The sequence below is a fragment of the Thermobia domestica genome, chromosome 1 (assembly GCF_964235325.1).
Source record: "Thermobia domestica chromosome 1, izTheDome1.hap1.1, whole genome shotgun sequence".
In the NCBI taxonomy this organism is placed as follows: Eukaryota; Metazoa; Arthropoda; class Insecta; order Zygentoma; family Lepismatidae; genus Thermobia; species Thermobia domestica.
Genome location: NC_137454.1, coordinates 117,489,989 through 117,512,131, shown reverse-complemented (window position 1 = coordinate 117,512,131; position 22,143 = coordinate 117,489,989). Strand labels below are relative to the sequence as shown.

The following is a 22,143-nucleotide window of genomic DNA, read 5'->3' as shown; positions in this document are numbered from 1 at the left end:
GATTTGCAATTTGCTCATTCTTGCCCTTTTTGGACAAAGGGACTGCTCCGTGTGGGATTCAGTGCTCAGCCTTTTTGTTGCACGGTCATATTCAAAGACCCATGTCTCATCACCGGTTATTACATTGGCCGAAAAGCTAGAGTCCTCTTCACAAACAGCCACTCGATTGTTTTTCTGATCGTCAGTGAGAACTCTTGGAACGAGTTTCACTCATACTTTCACCATCTGCAACTCTTTGGTCACAGTCCGGTGGATAACACTTTCCGAAATGTTTAGTGTGTCACCTAACAACTGAACACTCATTCTTCAATCAGAATTCAGTATCTCGGGCTACAGTGTCAACACCATGTGATGTGATGTCCAGAGCAGGCTTCATCGGTATCGTGCTGTCGACCTTCGCTAACATTTTGTGCCACCTGTCCTACTAGGATTTGGTCAAAGAGCCATCCCCAAAGGCCTCTTGAATTACCCGATTAGTGTTATCTGGGGTCTTGCTTAGTTTGACTCAAAATTTGATAGCGTACCGCTGCTTCAGGGATTTCTCCATCGCGACTTCAACGGCACTTTCTAACAGAGGCTCACTTTATTGCGCTCCGAGAGCTCCGAACCAACTGCTGCGCGGTGAGCTGTATTCTTAAAGCCTCAAAACCACACACCTTATCTGGTGAAAACGCTCAGCGACGAATAATCCGTCAGAAAATAATGTGACGCATTACTTCCCGGGAGAAACAGTTTGGACAAAAAGTTTGGGAGTATCAGAAGCCACAGGAATGAACGCATAAAATTTATGTCCGAGGAATTGTTTGTGCTTTGTTGAAGCGGTCTCGTAGGAATGTTTTTGACTCAGTGAACTCTTATTGACTGACAATGTAAAATGAACTCCGAGCACTCTATTACAAGCGCGCTTCCCATGAGCTGTTGCAACAAAATATCATTCAGCCTCTATGCCAAAATCAATTTCATATGAACATAAGTTTAAAAAAAGCTGTTTCTGTTCTTGCACTGAGCACGAGATCCATCAGAATAGTAATTCATTTTTTCGGTGTAAACTGGTTCTCAAGAACACAGTAAGTTTCTGTTGGAAGCAGTCTGTAGCCATAGTGTTGTGTTTGAGACACTCCAAATTACTACATAACTGAAATCCTTATACTTTTTTCCTTTATAGTACACTACAAACAGTAACGAAGGCGACTTTAATTTGCTGGGGAGGGCAAACAGAGAGGCAAAGAAATATTTGGGGAGCACCTATTCATTTGTATACCGAAAAGTGTAGTTGTACTCCATATTATTTCACCCACATTACAATAACACGGGATGCAGACACGTAGTCATCAGTAGGTGCGCACTTTCCAACTCACATTCCAGGCACTAGAAGCTAAGATGCACTCTCCATACTCCACTTACACTGTATATTCTATCAGATCTTCGTAATTTTCGTTTCATGCACCCAAACTCTCTATCATTTGGTAAGAACAAGTTGCCCCGAAATGGGAAGATAAGTTCTATTTTGCGGAATCGCCTAGTATCCACTTAGGTTTGACAGACTCATTACGTAGTGATTTTCTTCTGAGCTGGACAATGATCACAAAATAAAACGAGTTCCTCGCTGGTGTAGACATCTCGGTACTTAAGTAGTGATGTAGACAACTACAGTAAAAACGTGACGTATGAAGTTTCATATTATTAATACCAAATACATTGAGTGTTATCAGTCTCAAATGAAACCGTATTTAACTGGAATTTTGGGAAGATGAAGATTCTTCATATGATCAAAACTGAGGACCGAAACTTCATTTTCTGTTGTACGTGATTCGCTGTCTTTCATAGCATATATATATTAGGTATATGACTTTTTTTCAAATTGAAAAGCCTGGGGTGGCAAACAATGAACATTTGGCTGCAAACCTCAAAAATGTCTTTGATTTTGTTTAATTGTAAAAAAAAGCTCCCGCACCTACATTGATGCTGTTTTCGCATTAAAAGAAAATTCGTCTATTTACACAGTCTGCATTTGGCACTGAATATTCTATATAGTACATTAGTAAAATGGTTTTAAATTTGTGAATTACTGTTAATGAACTTGCTGTTGAGATATTTGTCACTTTTGCAAGTGTTGTGATGCTCTTGCATCACTTTCAACGCTCGCTCGGCCACCATATTTGAGCGAGGCACATCCAGCATAGAACGTTCCGGAAAAACACTTTAAAGGTTTAGGACACTTTAGGTCGGAGATAGCAGCATGCAGTTCATTGTATGTGTCCTCTGTATAGTGCTGAATTGAAAATCATACCTTTGTCCATCTAGTTGGGATGACGTCGCAAGTACGTTGTAGCTGATCTCTCCATTTTGGAAGAAGAAAGAAGGAAACAATGCATAGATTGCACGTGAATTCCACCTAACATTGTTGAGGGAAGGTAGCTTCTGCCAGTTCAGTTGAGGCCAATTGTTCTCCTTCCGGTAGAAATTATATCCTTCACAAAGTTCAAATAAAAAATAAATAAATAAAAAGCGGAAATCATTTCTCCATCCTGGGTTTTCACGTGGTGGTACCTTTCCTGTGCCAGAATAGTTTTCTTGTAAGTCCTCATACCGAGCCAAAACATCTTCAATGATTTGATAGTTGAAGCTGGATGACCGTGATTTTGTTGGGAATACTGAATCCATCCAGTGTCACAGAACCAGGTCAAGAATATGGTGCTGACATCCTATAAAATGAGGCTCATCGAAACCCATTTGTTTAAAATGTCTCTGGAGTCTAACAACAACACCACTTTTGCGCCCATATTCAATGCTGTGATGTCAGAAATGATCATTTTAATACTCACCCAACAAGGCTTGCAGTAAGATATAGATGCTCTCGGCGGATCTGCTTTCACAAACCAAAACTCCAAGGCGAAGACTTCTTTCACAATTCTGCACTTGATAATCTTTTCTTCCTATTCTCGTCCCATCAAAATGCAAGTAGAATTCCTGTTCACCGAAAATTTCTTTAAGCCGATTTTTCAGTGTTTCAGCTTCCTTGATCACTCGACGCAAAATCCCCGATTGTGAAAGTGTGGGTATATTTATTTCTTCCGCAGCCAAGTTCTGAAGAACTTTCGCTGCTTTTCTTGTAGACAGAGACAGTTTTGACACGAGTTTGGCTGCAGATTTGTTGCTTATACTTACGTTTCATAGGGGGAGGCTCTTCTAAAAATTCAGAGTCACTGCTGACCTTACTTTCTTCAGTATCACTGATACTCACATGTTGCACTTGGCTTGTACACGGACTAATTGAGGTACTTCGCCTTTTTGAAGGACAGATCGTTGATATAGAGGCAACTTTCTCTGTAGTGTATCCGACTCGGACACCAGATTCAAGTTGTTTTCTATTCAATTCTTTGTCTTCACTGCAAAGCCAGTTTCCTTTTTCTTTTGTAATATCGAAGACACTAGTGAGAGATTTTTCAAATACCTCATTCCTCCTTTTTCTATATTTTACGAACAACTGTATCAGCTTGGCAACTTTTTCTGAAATTTGCTGCATAGTAAGCAAAGAAAAGTTCAGGTTCTCCCAAAGTCTACACAGTTCTTAAGAGATTATCTGTATTCTATCCGACTGCCCTTTCAGTTCATCGTACAACCCCAAATATCTACCAACTATGTCTCTGTTTGTAGGCATTTTACACATTTCACTCATGTCCGTTTTCATTTCTGGTATGCTGGGACGGCGGTTTCTACATGTCGCTAAGTTCTGTGTCCACTTTTTTCCAGCTGATTTAACTGCTGATTTTGATCTTTTGGTTTTGAATGACATTTTTAATCTAAAAATAGAAGAGATCACAATTAGAAAGACAATTGAGGGAAGCACTGTTACAAATACGTATAAAAGCAAAGTTTTATCACCGGCAAATCAACTACTAGGCTCGTAACACCAATAAAACTGATTTGCAAAAGTGTTTAATGTGCATAGTATAAATTAAAATTTGGAAAATAACTTGTATTCTATGTTGCTTACTTATAACTTACAACAAAACACAATGTGTTATTTACATAGGAATCTTTGAATTTCTTCGTGCGTGATGGGCTGATGTGCAGACAAAGATCTGTACATTTTGGTTGTAAATATACGATAAATAGATTACATTACCACAATTTATGTTATACAAATGTCTATTAAACCTTTCCTAGATGCCAGACTTCTTTTCATTATCATGTTTTGCGAATCAAAAATTCTTAGCACATATCGTTTTTTTCACTTACCTCGAATATGACAATAGATTAGGTGCGGGACGTTTTTCCAACCCCGAACGAAAATAACACCAGAGCAGTAACGTATAGGCAAAAGTTCATTAAATACAACATCAGGAAAATTAAAATTTTGTAAAAAGTTAAAAAGTCATATCCCTAATATATATAAAACTACATGAGCTGACATAAATTAAAGGGGGTACTTCCGGTTGACGTGGAAACTTGGAATTTGGCATGATTGTAGCTTTCCGAGACTAACCGACAGAAAAATTGCCAAAAGTGAATATTTTTAATTTTTAGGAGGTCTAAAGGAGGGATTAATAATTTTCCCATGTTATTTATTATTTTTTTTCCTATAATCTCATGTTTTAAGTACTTGGAATTTGAATAAAAACTTGAAATTCGGTATGCTTATACGTTTTCGTTAGCGTTAACTAAATAAATAAGTAAAAGTAAAAATTCCCTACTGCAGTGTGGTTTTATGGACAACTGAAAAATCTTTCCCATGTTATTTATATGGGACACCTTTTACACCCCCAAATTATTGGGCACTTCCTGTAGGGCTACAATGATTAAATTTGACGTGATTGTAGTTTTTTGTGACTAATCGACAGAAAAATTGACAAAAGTGAATGTTTTTCATTTTTAGGGGGTCTAAAGGGAAGATGAAGAAATTGCCCATGTTATTTAAATGGGCCTTCTTTGGGAGCTATAATCTCATATTTTAGGTACTTGGAATTGGAATAAAAACTTGAAATTCTGTATGTTTATACGTTTTGGTTAGCGTTAACTAAGTGAATCGCTAAAAACAAAAAATTCCATCTGTAGAGTGGTTTTATGGGGAACTGAAAATTCTTACCCACGTTATTTATATGGAAGAAAATGTTTAGGCACTTCCAGCAGGATTAGAATGATGAAATTTCGCATGATTGTAGCCTTCTGGCGCTGACCTACAGGAAAATTGCCAAAAGTGAATATTTTAGTTTTTAAGGGGTCTAAAGGGAGGATGAAGAAATTCCCATGTTATTTAAATGGGTGTTTTCTTGGGATACAAAATCTTATCTTTTAGATAGTTGAAATAGGAAAAAAAAATTAAAATTTGGTAGAATTCTGTGTCTAAGAGGTGCGAGGCCGTAGGCCGAGTAAACGTGAGGGTCAGGGGGCGAAGGCCCCCAGCTGTGCCAAATTCAGAAAATGTAATTAAAGAGCAAATGCACAAAATTCACTCTTGATGCAAAGGATGATACCTAAGAGATGTGATGCTATAGGCCGAGCAAACGCGGGGGACTGGGGGTGGAGCCCCCAGCTAGCCAAAGGCTAGTATATATATGTATATATATATATATATATCGCTTGTGAACTAACATTTCACTCACAACCGTTTGTTTTGCTGCTTCATTGAAAGCTTTGTTCTCGATATGTACGATAACGACTCACAATTGCAACAGGTGTATACTTGAAGCCTATTAAAATGTAACTGAAAAATCTTGATTCAGTATTTTGACATAGTATTCATATTTTATGGACGAATCTGAGTGCTTTTCTTTAAAAAAAAAAATAACTTTGTTTGTTTGTTTGTTCAACTCTGCATTTAAATAATGGTATTCCTTGCCTGAATAGTAGGATTCTTTTGCGGGAAGTGAGGTTATATGTTCATAAACTTTAGCAATTTCAAATACAGGAATTAGTTGACACTTTTTCCTTTGCCTCTCCCATCTGTGGGGCTTTACCATGTAAGAGGAGCTTGTGTATCCTTCTTATTCATTTCTCACTTGCAGCATGTAAACTCAGATAAGCCTTGCGGCAAATTTCGATGTAATCTTTTTCAGCCATCCAGAAAAAAGTAAAAAAGTATTTTTCCCTTCGTACCTTGTCTTGCCCTGTGGCGTGTAACAGCATCCATCAGTATTAAACCTTGATTTTTTTTTCTCATCTTTCGTATGGAAATCACAGAAATGGGTGAGAACTGGCAGTTAATCCGCTTCGTTAATGTGTACAAAACACTTTTTACGACACTCACATATGGACCCACAATTTCGACAGCAATTAACTTCCGTTTGTAGTTATAATATTCAACTAATACGCCTTAATTTTGGTGGATTTTCTAGTGCTTTGTATGTATTGCAAGATTCCTCCTACTTCGTTTTCTTTTTCTTAGCACCTGTGTATCTGACATCTGTGTGTCCGTTTCAAACTGCAATCAACAGACACTCAAAAGAAATTTACTCTCCTTGTCACCCTACACTGCTTGTTGTATTATACTTATGTTGCACTAAATCGTCTATTGTAAGGCAGGAGGATACCGACTTTTTGAGTAGCATCATCTGAAGTTGCCACTTTTGAGTGCGGAAAGGCCTCAAATCGTGGACATAGAGCCCTTTTGCACTCAATGGAAACTTCAACTTCGGATTTCTCGCTCAATATAGCAGATAGAACAGCCATTTCTGCACTCGTGATGACTATACCTGAAGATTTGAAATAAGAGAAAAAGACAAGATCGACAAAAAATTAGACATAGGGCCTTTCTGCAATGAACTATTCAATGTATTTACGATTATGCTAAAAAGACTGTCAATCAGGTCGTTTGGTGTTACCGTGCTCCTTAACCAGATGATCTCGGGTTCTTTTCCAATTTGCATCCATTCGTAGTTTCCTTAGCCTTTTTTAATCCAAAGGAAAGGCATGTAGAGAAGTAGATTTGAATTGCTGGAAAGTACGTAGGTATAATGGTGTACGTTACATACGAGTTAAGTTTTTAAAGGTAAATTAAGACACCCCAAAGTTGGTGTGATCTAATTTTAAAAAATGGTATTTGTCACTGATATAAACGTTTTAATCGCTCTTTCTTTAATTAAAGTCGGTAATAATAATAAAGTTTGTGTTGATTGGTTGCACCAAAAACCTGGAACGTTTGGGTATAAATATTCATATTTGCTTTATGAGAAGTTGAACACAATAAATAAGGAATTGTTTAATTACAATGCAGTTCAAACTTTAAAGGCAGATGGATTATCTTTCAAATATATTGGTCGGTTTGAACAATTTCCTATAACTTGCAAACAAAGTGATTCATAAAGACAATCGACACCGTATTCCAGCAGTCGTCAGCGAAGAGCCGATGCTTGCAAGGGGCACAGAACGAACAGTCAAAGAACACCACCAGTTAAAAATGAAATTTCTAGTTTTACGTAGATACATCATACAATAAAGTGAATTATTGTGAAATAATTGGTGGAATGATAATGTGGAAGAAACAGGAAAACTCCAAAAAAAGCCCATGGACATGATGTTGTTCACTACACACTCACTTGACCTAGGATCGAATCAAACGCCCATCGCACTAGAAGTGGACTCTCTACCGGTGAGCTACCTTGCCCTCCTTACTGCCAATTAAAAAATACTCTACTCAATATCCCATGTTTGTTGTAGAATAAATGGGAAGATAAGGAATGATTACAAGAATGGAAACCAAGATTATATATTATGCATATATCCCTTTCCTGACAAGTGAAACTCGAATTCATGACTCTGTTGTTGTGCTTATCAGCCTGCACCTCAAACTGCTCAGCAACGATGATGCAATTTTTTTTAATAAAGGTGTGCATAATGTTGCAGCCCATAATATTAGATATGAAAACACAGGAAGATGTACAAAGTATTTGCCTAGCATATAAACTGCAATTTTGACGTAGTAACGCCTCTTATTTGGTAGTGCAGCTCATTATTTTTTTTTTTTTTTTTTTTTTTTTTTTTTTTTTTTGACTTCTCAATTCTTTTTGGCGGAAGCTTACTCCACGAGGTATTTATTTGACTCGTAAACGGCGTCCATGCGTACTAATTAGCTTTTTGTAGGGTTTGTTTGCTAAAAGATTCTTTCTTGTTTTCAGGACAAGTATAAAAGGGCACTTGCAGATGGTGAGAATATGCGAAAGAGACTGACAAAACAAATAGAGGATGCCAAACTGTTTGGAATACAAGGGTTTTGCAAAGATCTTGTAGAGGTGAGATTCTTTAATTATATGGATTAAACGTTGTATTATGTTCAAATAAATATTGTCATGTGACAGGTGTCATTTAAATATTCGCTTTTCACAACTGAAAAGGAATGGACAATAGAAAATATATATTGCACTGTACAGTGTGACGCATTTGAAAGTATTACTCCTGAAAATGAATGAAGAGAACGCTTGAAACAGGCACGACTTAATGAGCACATCATTCGTTTCTGGCGTGCGGAATTTTAGTTCTATGCATTAATTTTCGTAGAAATAAACGACCACGAACCTTTACGAAAGTTTTGTAATATAACCTTATTCCTTATACTTTCAACAAAGTACATTCCACCACACATTACACATTTTTCCATTCTTCGAAACCAGTCGTCGAAAGAAACTCTACCATCTCTCGGCAGAGATCTGGGCACACTCATCGTCCCAAGCCCTTAGTAGGGTGTCATCGCTTATAAAACGCCTTCCTTTCAGTCTGGTCTTCACATGAGGGAACAGCGCGAAGTTACAGGGAGCGAGATCTGGATTGTACGGAGGGTGCTCTAACAGTTTTAGTCCAGTGTTGGCCAAATACTTTGAGCAAACGTTTGAACGGTACGCTGGCGTGTTTTCGTTGTGAAGAAACCATGTGTTCATCCTTGTTTGGGCGCAACTGTTTGAGCTGTAAGAACTTTAGGCAGATTCCTCGATATACCACTTCCCTGTGACATCTTCTGTGTTTCTAAGACAACTCGTTCTACAATTCCTCGCACTCTAAAATCTATCGCCACCATTATCTTCTTCACTGATGTGGACTTCCAAACAGCCATGGAGGTCTCCTCATGTTCGAACACTCATACTTTGTTTTGAGCTTTCGTCGGGACGTCATAGTAATAGAGCAAGTTTCGTCACGTGTCACAATACTGTTCACAAAGGAAGATTTTCCATGTTTAAATTTTTTTAACATTTCACGGCACCATGAACTACGGTGTGCTATCTGCTCGTCGGTCAAGTCATGTGGTACCCAAAGAATACAAAACTTTCTAACTCGAAGGTGATCGCGGAGAATAGCACGAACTGCTGGTACATTAATGCCCAAGCATACCTCTAGTTGATGGTATGTAATCCGTCTCAAGCATTTTCCTTACTGCAGCAATGTTTTGTTCAGTCACAGATGAAGATGGCCGACCTGACCTTGGTGCGTCCTCAAGGCTGAAATTTTCTTTCTAAAACTCTCGGTACCACCTAAATATCGTTGTACGCTAGTCTCGGTACCGCTGAGGAGAATCCTCTCTAAGTACAGGAGTCATTTCCACTAAACACTGATCACCACTTAAACCACGTGCAAAATTGCCCGGATTCGGTTTTTGACTACGACGATTTTTTCACCTCTTTTCACTAACATAGCTGAAAATCAGCTGACACTGAAACAATGACTAGACTTTGTACAATGCAGGTTTGCACATGTCTAAACACGCACTAATTTGCAAACTCCTGTAATGATCCGTTCTGTTCTATTGTAAAACTTTCCCAGTGCCTTTGTATTTTCTTGATGTAATTTCGGTAACCAGGTATAAAGTATTAAGTGTTTATTAGTCTCGGCAAACGTATGTCAAACTTTATCTGTACGAAAACTTTGTGTTTTACGTCCTTATTCATCACAGAGAGTAAAGTTTTTTTAACGTGGCCTCCGAGCCATGATTGGGACTTGAATCCGGTGCAGACGGAGGGTCCACAGATCATCATGCAAAATCAATCCTCAAAGAAGGGGACATTCCCTGCCTCATTGCCCTTCAAGAGAGTTGGATTACTGGGCCACGCTACCAGTCCCGGGCTTGTGTTTATCTGTGTTGAAGTTTAAAACACAGAGTTTTGAAAGGCTCCTCTGTAGGAAAGAAAATACGAATTACATTAAATGTTTCAAATAATATGGTTAAAGTATAAGATTATTTTGCGATCTGTCCCAAAATCGTCAGTATATTTCGAGCATTTCAGTATCCCAGGGGTAGCATAACAAGAAACAGTGCCTGTAAAATGACTATATAATGTGAATATAGAAACAACTTTCCTTTCTCCATGTATTCATAATCGATAAATGTAATTTTACATGTGTTACATTGCCTTTCCGTTTTGAAGATACTTAAACATATTCTCGAATTATATATAGGTGTGTGTATTTAGCTAACTTTATATATATATTGTTAGCTTACGTGCGCTCGTATTATACGTTAGGTTATGAATGTTAGCAGATGTCAGATTAATAAGTACGCATTTTTGCGTGTTTCAGGTAGCAGATATTTTAGGAAAAGCCACCGAAAGCGTTCCTAAAGAAGAGTTATGTGATAGTAATCCTCATTTGAAGAATCTATACGAGGGACTCATCATGACAGAGGCACAGTTGCAACAGGTGAGCCATACAGATGATACATACGCTAATTAATCAAAACACAATCATAGAGATTTACAGTGTCCTGTGATTATCCACATGATTTGCGACTTATTCTTTTCTTTTCTTCCTTCAGATTGCGTCATTTAGTTGTACAGATTAGCGGGCGATACATATATAAGACGAACTTTTCTTTCCTGTTAGAATAAGTGCAAAAATGGAATGCGTCTTATCCTGTTAAGATATTATTTTAGTTTCAAGGAATATTTCCGACTCTTTGTTGTCTGATGTCTTTCCTGTTTTCAAAAGCATTCCAGCTAACTCAGGAAATGTAATTTGGATATAAATATAGCTGGAAAAATTAATGAAAAATTTAACGGTTTTAAGTTAAAAAGTAATGTCGGAGAAAAGTAACAGTTAAAATTAAAATTAATTGATTAAAATTAAAATTAAAAATTGTAATTTTCAATATTATACATTAAAAATCGTCTTGAAAGTGTGGGAGTTAAGGTGAAATTTAATTAATAAAATTATAAACAGGAAAATTAATCGATTATTACGAACAGTTATGATTTTCGAACAAACTGGTAATTAATAAATATTAATGTATATTGTCAGAAAATCCCGAAACAGTTTTATCAGTGCCATAGATAGATATAACTTTTACTGCTGGTCTAGTGACTTGTGTGCGCACCTTTGGTGCACGGAGTCCCAACTTCGATTCCCAGTGGGAAAGAATTAAAATTTGAACGCATTACGGAGGGTCGAATTTCATCTTCAGCTGTAGATTCTTACGGCTCGGTGCTGAAAAGCCTCCATGCTTAACTTCGATAACAACAGATATTGATATAATGTGTTGAAATATAGTAACAGTGATATGTGTCTGTTAGGTAGGTTTAATATCAAAGAGGTACTTACAGCCTTCTATAATGGTGATTTCATTGTTTTAAAGTTCGCGGAACATAAAGTTTATTTTATTGTGAGTTTTGTATTTATTAGTTTGAGAGATCCCTATGGAAGTAGGTAATATATTTAAAGTAGTTTCGCACATGACATTACATTCATATACAAATGAAACACCTAAGCTTTCCTTTAAAACTGTCTTTCAAATATTCTTCGTTTTATCCATGCTCAATTACTCTGTTATAATTTTGGAAGGTAGGCAGTTTGTTGCTTATAAAATAGCTTTAATAAACTAATACCGCTAGTTGATTTCAAGACCTACCCATATTTTCATTAGTATATATAATTGTTCCTTGCCCTCATTAAATGATCCCCGTTTCCCCGTACAAAATTGTGAATACATGCCGTTATGATGACAAAAACTGTCTATAGATCTCTATAGAGTGTAGGAAGAACTCAGAACAGACTTCTAATCTATTTTAAAACATTTCAGAAGTACTACACCGTTTCTTTTCTAGATTTTCAATACTCTTTATTGTATTGATGATTCACGAAGCCTATTAAGCAGCTACACTTTGAGAAAAGGTGTGCATGTTGAAACTAACTGTCTTGACACTTTTTTGTAAGTACTCTTGCCGGGTATTCAACCTATGTCTACTGAAAAAAATGCCTCCATCGAATTACTCAACAGTTTTCTTTTCGAGTGTTAAAAAGAAATCATTAGAAATACCAAATTTATGGCATACATGTCTTCTCAGAAGTTAACTTTAGGAGAGTACAACGCAATGAATGAGTCAAGTAGTTTCGTCACTTCTGCTGTACGATTCCAAAAGGCACGTTTTCGGTTCCAAACTAAGCGTCTTCTAGGTAAACAAAAGCATAAGCCAGTTATGTTTTCCTTTATGTCCTTGTAAATATGTTTTCTTACTTTCCTTATCCTTGATCCGTCTGCTCTTTAGATCATCATCTTTCAGAAATTTAAACAAAAGTTGCAGTTATCTCTTTCATTATAATATTAATCGAACAACACAAAACATAACCATTCTAATATAGCTCATGGCAGGAGAACCTACTGGAAACAAATTATGCCGGAAGGAATGGCACAAATACGTCATGCTTAACTCATCCATTCTGCGCGAGCGCTGAAGAGGAATCTTAAATTCTAACCGACCAGGGAACTATTCCATTTTCAATATGCATAATCTGAATCTGTAAAAAATAAATGCATAACAAGTGTAATCTACTTACCTCTGTTCAAAGTAGAAATCTCTTTTGTCTACACACAACTGTGCATCATCCAGTAAGTCATGAAATGAATCCTGGAAGTCCTGGACTGTAATGGTATTCCAAGTCCTCATCTCTACTTTCTGGATGGTGGGAACGTCGTCAATAAAACTACCCTTCAATCATGCTTTCAATTTGGGGGGAAAAAAAGCATTCGCATGAGGACAGATCTGGCGAGTACGCGATGTGTGGTAGAACACGAACATTTGTGGACCAGTAACTCATTAACAGTCACTGCGTTGCGTGGTAGGTTATTTCCACTTTCTTCTTCTCCGTTAAGGAATAGGACACGAAACTTGCACTCTGCTTCTGTTTGCAATGATAGTGTCTGATGTCACCCTGGGATTTGTATTTTGAAATGTGTGTATGTGTATATAAAATAGAACTTTTAAAACTAAAGGAGTGCATTTTTTATTTATTTAATTTTTCAGGCAATAATTGTTTGTGCAGAACGCCGGATGTAGCGTATTAAAATCACGTTGTACTTAACACTTATGTAATATGCTCGTCTACTTCCCGTAGCAACTTTGACATAACCAAATTTCCTCTTGTGCAATTTCAACGTGAGTAAAGAAAAATTACTTTGTAAAGCTTTGAGAGGTTAAAGTAATATTCCATAATATGTGTTCATTTCTTTCAGGTGTTCAAAAGGCATGGGTTAGTTCCAGTCAATCCAATAGATGAAAAATTCGATCCAAATCTTCACGAAGCTCTTTTTCAACAGGTAATCTGAGAATTGAATGTATTTAATTTTATGTTAAGATACTTATGAATAAATTTACTGTTTTCAAATGTAGTTAAGACATGTAGTTGTATGTTTTGCTGGGGCTATTCTTAAAACTTTTGGCAGGCTTTAAAAAAAAAAAAAAAATGCGTTTCTTCCCGATCTACCGTTGGCTGAAGATAAAATGCAACAATATCTGATTACATATGATGCAATTATTATTTTGATAATAGGATGAACACGTATTAATTCTTGACGGGTACGGTGGCTCAGTAATACAGTGCTCACCTTTGGTGCGAGGGGGCCCGTGGGTTTTCTCGGGGTTTTAACGTTTCCTTTTTGTGTGCGTATGATTTTCCACACACAGAAATAGTGCTCAATATTTTTAAATCTACCACTGTCTGTGAAGTTTAACAGAATGAATGTATAAATGTATGAATGAATGTGTGTATTGTTGTGACACTCGCCATTCAGACAGTCCAATTTTAGTACCCATTAGTTAGCACTGAGAGAGCAGGGGGTGAAATGATGGCATGTAAAAATAATCGAAAACGACCGACATTAGTGTGTCGAATCAATAGTTTTTAATGTCTCTAAATTAATTAGTAACAGTCCTGATGCCATATAACTCCCACGTGCAGTCCCCAGTGGAAGTAAGACCCCACAAGCACTCCTAGTGGGAGTGAAAGTCAAAAATGGTCGAAAACGACTGATAGTAGTGTCGAATCCATGGCTTTCGGGGTCGCTTATATAAATAGCGATACTCCGGATGCCGGTTAAAACTAATTTTGGGGGTGAAATGAAGACATGTAAAAATAATCGAAAGCATCCTATATTCGTATTGAATCCATAGTTTTCGTGCCCTTAAATTGATTGGTAACAGTTCCAGTGTCTTTTAAGTCCAACTTCAGCTCCCTGTGGGAGTTAGATCCCCCTAGCACTCCTAGGGAGAGTGAGAGAAGTGACTTACAATAATAAACAAAAATGATAGATATTAATGTCGAATCCATAGTTTTCGAGGGCGATGAAGTAAGTAATGACACTTCCCATGCCGTGTAAGTTCACGTTCAGCCTCAATTAGCACCCCTAAGGGTTGGGAACGGAATTGTATGCAGAAACGAAAACGGCTATCATAAGTGACAAATCCATACTTTTTCGGGTCGCTGAGGTGCATAGTCACACTCCGGGTATTGTAAAGTCCAAATTCAGTCCCCATCAGATAAAGGGTGAGAAGGAGTGAAAAATAAAACGTCTAAGATGACCGAGATTATTGTCGAATCCATCGGAGTCCATCGTCGATTACTGTATTTTCCTGGTCACATAGATTTTGGCTGCCAATCCCGAAGACATTTAAGCCCAAGCTTAGGCAAGAACGAGTATGTTAGCTGGCTGAGGAATTTATAGGAGCAACGCCGAAGTCGTTGCGTCTCCTTATTTATTCTGCTCAGTTCCTTATTTTGTGACAGGGGCAACGTTTCCTCGTTATTTATTTATTTATTTATTCAGTTTGCATTGCTCATACATCTGTGTGTGTATATATAAAGGTGTGTCTATGTAAACGCATAGTTATTTCAACCAAATTTGGTAGATATGGTTTACAATCTTGAGAAAAATTATTGTGGTATAAGACATTCCTAGCTCCACTAGGAGTAGAGGTAGATAGGGAAGACGCAAAAATAATCGAAAGTGACAGACAGATATTAATGTCGAATAAGTAATTTTCGGGGTCAGTGATATGAATACTGATAATTCTGACGCCGTTAAAAGTTGTTCGTCTCGAAGGACATCCAGTGACAACACACTCGACCCTCCTGCCCCATTCCCAGGGTTAGGAGAGGAATTAGCTTTGAAATCTTAAATAGAAACTTCCAGTTTTTATTGCATATTCAGATTCACCGGGAACAAATACGTAACTTCTGTGTGTAACATTTTGTTCATTGCGTGATAGATGGAGCTGTAAAGTTGACCACCTACCGCCCCCGGGGGATGGGACGGGAGGATCAGGTGTGGTGTTATTGGATGTCTCCCTTCGACATCCATTACAGCATTTTTTTTTAAATCGGATTTGTAGTTTTCCACATATTTCCAAAAACAGTGTTAAATTCCTCACCTGATTATATATATATTCTGAACCTCTCATACTCTGGTTTTATATTTATTTTAATAAACAGTCCCTTTGTTCCATTCTGCTTCGATGGGAGAGGCACTCACTTTAGTCACTTTATATATGTTGTTTCACAATTGACACGCACACAAATCATTGAAATGAAAGCACAGCGATGTTAACAAGGGTGACTCATGATAATCTGTACCCATTGCGATAACTGAAAAGAATTGAGTCGGGTGGGCAATCTTAATGAAAGAAATTATTTCAGGCTCTGTCAGCTTGATGACATGCGTTCATTGTTAAGGGAGTATAACGCATTTGCTTTTTAACAGTGAGTCAGAATTTCATGTTTAATAAAATGGGATTGCAAATGAAATAACCTCACCATTTTCGTTGACAGATTGGTCTGTTAATATACAATACGAATTTATGCATTTCAGAAATTGGGCGAACATGACACATATCCCTCTTTAACATGACTGATTCAGTTTTAAAGGTATGATAAGAAAATAACATGTTGAAGTTCATTTGGCAGATATTTGCTTCAATTTCAGCAAAATTTATTTTGATTATATTTCGCTCTATTTGCCTATTTTATTCCGTAAAATCCCGTATATTTCCTATTCTTCGTATTTTCTTGAAAACAAAGACTCAGTGAGATAGCTGTATAGATCCCTTTTCAAAAAAGGTTTGTGTTATCTCCAAGAAATTTAAAAATGACAAACTTAACGTCAAGGTCTCATTTCATTAATCCTTTCCTACTGTTTCTTCTCGTTGTAACTCTCCTCGTTCATTAATTTCACGAATGAATCAAGAAAATAGCAAAATTTTTCAAGTAATCATTTTAATTTGGCGTTTATCTTGTGAACGTTCATGTAATATTGTGTGTATGTGCTTTCGAACGAAGAAAAAAAGGAAGTTCTTGCTAATATCTCGAAGGAAAAATATCGTTATTATGTGTAAATGCAATTGACTCAATGACGGGCTACGAAAATAAATTAAAATACATTTCATAATTTATCTATTAGTTCGGAAATGACAAATAATTTCTTTGTTTCAACTGCTCGTACTGTAAGTAATTTGTGTATTAGATATATATGGAAATCATTTGATGGTTCTTTCTTTGAAAGAAGATATTCTCTACAAGCAACGTTGAGGTGTGTTCGAGGTTATTTGAAGAGCATTTATGACTTGCTTTAAGTGTGTATGTGTCACTGAAAAATTATTTTCAATATTTCCAGTTAGATTTGAGTGCCTATTTGTCTGGCTGTTTTCCATGTTATGGTGCTTAAACTTCTTGTCTCTATTCACAATCGCAAAGTGCCTTAACCTTGCAATTTGAAATAAATACTACTTGTATTGTAAAAAGGTAATTTGGGTCAATACGTTAATGAACTTCTAGATTAAGGATTCAAACAATAACTGTAATAACATCGACGACTCCTCATCTTCCCAAATATAAGTCGCAATAACAGGCCGAGAAACACCTGAACTTCGTGGCTATATGGTAACTGTACACGTGTTTGACGTGGGAAACACGGGTTCGATTTCAGGTAGGATCTCATGTGGTTCCGATTTCACATTAAGTTAGGTCCATCTCTCATATAGCCTTAGTACCGAAAGGGACTTTAAACTTTAATCTAATCTATTCACATTCATTAACCAGATTTTCTTTAGCCAAGCAATATAACCGTAGAACGTTAAATTAAAATTTCTTTACTTTTCACCTTTTAATTCTTCATAGGAACCCAACTTGTTTTCACCTTGATGATTGCTGCAGTATAATTTTTGAGGTTACTGGAAGAAACGTTTCCTTATGCCATATAATTTCTAAGTACTTTATTCTTAATATACAAAAAAAAAAAAAAAAAAAAAAAAAAGCTGATATCAAACTTTTACATACTAAGAGTCTTTGCTTCAACGAAAAAGAGGAACTTTTACATGTTAAAAGTAAGGTTTTCCAAGTGTTACACTCCGAGTGAATTAAGGAATCAAAACTAAGACATACGTGTTTTTTTTATATCGGCCAACATGGGGGATGAAGGTGGTAAACGCTTCCTAAAGTACGAACATAGGGCAATATGACACATTTTAGAAAGGCCATAACTAGCAACGCACAATAGGAATTTGCTTGAAACTCCTGGAGTGAATAAAGGAATCAAAAGTGGGACATACGTGTTTTTTATATCGGCCAACGTAGGAATGAAGGAGGTAAACACTCGCCTAAGCTGCGAACATACGCAATACTACACCTGTTCAGAAGACCTTAACTAGTTACGCCGTTAGAGATACACATTGGGTAATGTTGGAAATTTGGTCACTTTACGTGAAACGATATTGTGCGCCAGCTTAAATGCCCACAATCATGTTTCTGAAGCCGTAAATGAAGCGAGGTTATGCTCCTGACTTGCCTGGAGAACCCACCGCTGCAGATCTACGTCATGCAGCGGTAAATGTGCACCGACGGCGGTTTGAAAGTTCTGAAACCTGGTGAGCGACACCGAACGTAATTTGTCTTTGCGTGTTCCACCTGAAGAGACTTTGCTTTTCCCAATGGTGCGTCTCTTTTCAGGAAGTTACTCTCTTGTGACGTCGCATAACGGACTGTAACGACAATCTCTTTCGTTTTCCACTCTTCCATAATTCAGCTGCTTTCCTCTTGTATTCCAAGTCCACAGACTCGCCACTTATATCACCGCAGGTCCCCGATGCTCTCCTCTGCACATATTCCTTGTAAGTTTCATCCACTTCTCCAGAGTCGGTGATGGCATTTGGTTCCATGACATCCTCATCCAAATCAAAGTGTACTGTAACGTCTTCATTGTATATTCGCACGGCTCTATCTGCAACGTCATTAGTCAGTTCCCGGAGGTTGTTTACAAGATGTATCTCTGCCTTGTTTGGAGGTGGTTCTGGAATGTCTACAATAGCAAAATAGGCTACAAGTAGACGGATGACATTTAATGGGTTTACACCCATTTTGGATAGGACCCTATAGCTTTGACTTATTACGGCCCAACAAACATAATGATAAGCATGCCTTATTGTGCATATATATATACCGTTGAGTGCACGTTATCAGTGATACATAGGACACAAGGCATACGATTCGATTAACACATTGACCATTGTTCACTGATAACTTACTGGCACACTCGTTGTTGAACATATTGCGTGAATGTCTTTTTATTAATATGAGATAATATTCCACTTGTTCACGTTTATCAAGGATAAAACGAATTAAATCCAGTGTCCAATTGTATTATGAAGTATTCGTAATTATCATTTAATTTCTAGTATCGTGTGATGTAACCATGCTCTAAACTCTCAAGATATTATTGTTTTATAAAACAGGTACAAACAATTCAAACTGTAGTAACGAATTCCAATCTTATCTCTCACCTTGGCCAATATTTACAAGAAATCCATCTGTTATTTTCCTTAAATTTCTCTATAGCAACAGGAATTCATAGCACTTCTTACATTGCATGCAGATGATTATACAATATTCGTAATTGATTCGACATTTGCCAGACGTATCGACTACTATTACAATGTTCCCCTTATTGTTTTTTCCTCTACGAATTTTAAAAGCGTCTAGCGAATCGACAGACTGCATTGCTCTTTATGGCCTTCCTACATAGTCATATTGCCCAATATTCGCAGTTTATAGGGACGTTTATCCCCTTCATCCCTCACGTTGGCCGATATATATATATATATATAAAAAAAAAAAAAAAAAACATGCATGTCCTACTTTTGATTCCTTTAATCACTCCAGGAGTTTCAAGCAGCAAATTGGAGTGTGACACTTGGAAAACCTTGTTTGCAAGTCTTTGTTTCAACGAAAATACAGGGCTTTGCTCCTCTATTTGAGTTTTTCCAAAGTCGCCGTTAATTATCCCTTTGCAAACTCGAAATCTGTTTAAATCGCTTTCTCACACTCGAAAATAGTAGATTCATCCTCTTTGAAGCAAATTATTCTTAACCTTCTCCCTTAAACGAGTTTGCCGTAAGCTATAATTTAACAACAGTTTTTATTCGAATACACTAGAGTCACGTTATTTCTTAAAAATTCCTGTTTTCACAACCAAATAAATAACCCATGAAGTATTCCCTGTACAGGATTTTCCAACAGATAATAAATTAATTTGCTGGAAAAGCTAGAAATAGTTTTATTTTTCTATGCATGTTTGTTCTTATAACTTTATCTCTGTGTGTTGTAGGAGGTGAATGGGAAAGAACCAGGAACAATTGTGGTTGTCTCAAAAGTTGGATATAAACTACACGAGCGAATTATTAGGCCTGCTTTAGTTGGAGTAGCCAAGTGATTTAAACCAAAACTACACATGCTTTCTATATAGCAAATGGTTTGGAATGGGATCATCATAGAAGGACTGTGTATATAGGATAAAACAAGGATTGTCAGTTACTTCTGCACGTTAATTTATGACTGAAAAAATATCATAATTACCAAATAGAATGAGTATGTGTGTATTTATATATACAACTAAGAAGGAAATTTTTTACTTATCGAATGATTTCCAAATCACAGTTTCGAAAATTCAGAATAAGAGTGAAAAATACTGCACAAATGATTTTCATTTAAATCGGACTGTAGTGACTTCTATTTACATTCAGGCAAATTTGTTAAGAAAGTAGCATTCCAGTTGTGAAATCTAGACTTACTTATTTTTATTATTAATTCAAATATTCTTAAAGAAGTCTCCAGTAATTACATTTAAAGCGTTAATCAAAATTACATTTTTACTTTTTTTTTTTTTTTTTTTTTTTTTTTTTTTTTTTTTTTTTTTTTTTTTTACGACGCTTAAGACACAGTCATATGAAGTGAGCCAATAGCTCCACACTAAAACTAAAGACGCAACTTCTAACAGAATAGAAGAAGGCTGATAACTTAATGGTTATTTGTGTGTATGTATGTAAATGTATATATATATGTATATTTGCAGTCGTGTAGAAGTTGCAGCTCTCCTGACTGATAGTGAGGATGCGTGCATTGTTATGTATGCGAGATGATTAATAAAAATTGTAAAGAAATATTAAAGCTGTGGAAGCGTTTCATTTATGTATTTGTTTATTATTATTTTCCTGCGAATGCAACGGTGTTCTATTTGTGAGATGAAAATGAGTAATTCTAAAGGGATTTTCATCGGTAAATTCAAATCTGATATCAGAACTTTACTGTCAGGGATAGTTTTCCAGAAATTTGAACAAATAGATAATATATATTTGCTGCAAACATAGTGAATTTGTATAAATTATTGGCAATGTTATTTTTGAAGATTTATGATGTAACATGTCCTTGAAAGTAGATTTCAGGGTTCCGATCTGGATTTCTATCCAGAAAGTTGCAGCAACATCTCGGTAGGTAACGAAGAAAGATTTCATAATACAACGAGATTGTATATCTAGCCCATAAATTACTTCCATTTTCTTGTAGTTATTTTGGGCAACGGCGCTTAAAAGTACACAATTTGTTGATAATAATAATAAGATGATGTAGAAAATATATGTAGATTTATATAGATAATCAGCTAATATCAGTTATTGAAGAGAAGATAGGTATTTGTCTGTTGTTGCTATGGCAACATACTAAATATACATAAAATAAGAAGAATGGAATTAGTCATAACCATTAAGGTGTTTAATCGTGTTTACCAATTTTTGTGATTCGAACTGTGGGCTATAAATGTAATAAATTAAAATATAAGAATATAACGTTACAATAAAGAGAAATGGTATGAAAGGAAATTGATGCCCAGAATATTAGCAGAGTATTGCTGGACCACAATTCAGGACAAAAAGGACACTTAACTCGAAAGGAAGAAATAAGACATTCTGTTTATTTTTTTTTATTATTTTTTTTATTTTTTTTTAATATGCTCTTAGAATAACTGCTAAAAATTGAATACATATGTGAACACTTTGTCAAATATTACTTTCTGTTGCTCTCTAAATGTTATAGGCTTTCTGCTTGAATTTCAATTAGTGTATCCATCACCATATGAATACAAATGGCTAGAACTATATGAAAATGTTCAAATAGATTAAAAATCTAACTACCCTTAAACTATACTCGATGCAGAAAAACTGCACACATATTTGAATTCAGCTCTGAAATGTCTATACGGATCACAATTTTTTTCTCCAAAAGTGATCTTTTTTGTAGAATAGTGTGATTAGTGTTGCCTGTGAGCAACAATTAAAATAGCGCACCATAACAAAGTATATTCGGTATGTATATACGAGGGCTATTTTTAAAGTAAGCTCCAATTGTCAGTTGAAACAGAACTAGTAAAGATAGTGCCATATATATTTTTTATTATTTCCTCTGTACATATTACGCTATTTTTCTACATAGTTAATAATGTTTGTTTTAACATTTATCATAGCGTTCAATAATTTTTTGTCTGCCCACATCGTAGAAATCATCCGACTGTGACGGAAACCAATCTTAACCGTTGTTTTCATTGCGCCTATTGGCTCTGTTTGTTGTTTCTGT

The 22,143-nt window shown here is 36.3% G+C and overlaps 1 protein-coding gene across 1 annotated transcript in view; it reads left to right on the top strand.

The window, feature by feature from the left end:
• The window catches only part of Roe1 (grpE protein homolog, mitochondrial Roe1), a 33,437-nt gene extending 12,752 nt beyond the window's left edge, over positions 1-20,685 (top strand). Inside the window, exons 3-6 of the mRNA XM_081762346.1 lie at positions 8,118-8,231; positions 10,504-10,623; positions 13,430-13,513; positions 19,847-20,685. Coding sequence (XP_081618472.1) covers positions 8,118-8,231; positions 10,504-10,623; positions 13,430-13,513; positions 19,847-19,951 — 423 coding nt within the window. The 3' untranslated portion in view covers positions 19,952-20,685. The remainder of the gene's footprint in view (positions 1-8,117; positions 8,232-10,503; positions 10,624-13,429; positions 13,514-19,846) is intronic.
• Positions 20,686-22,143: the final 1,458 nt, after the last annotated feature.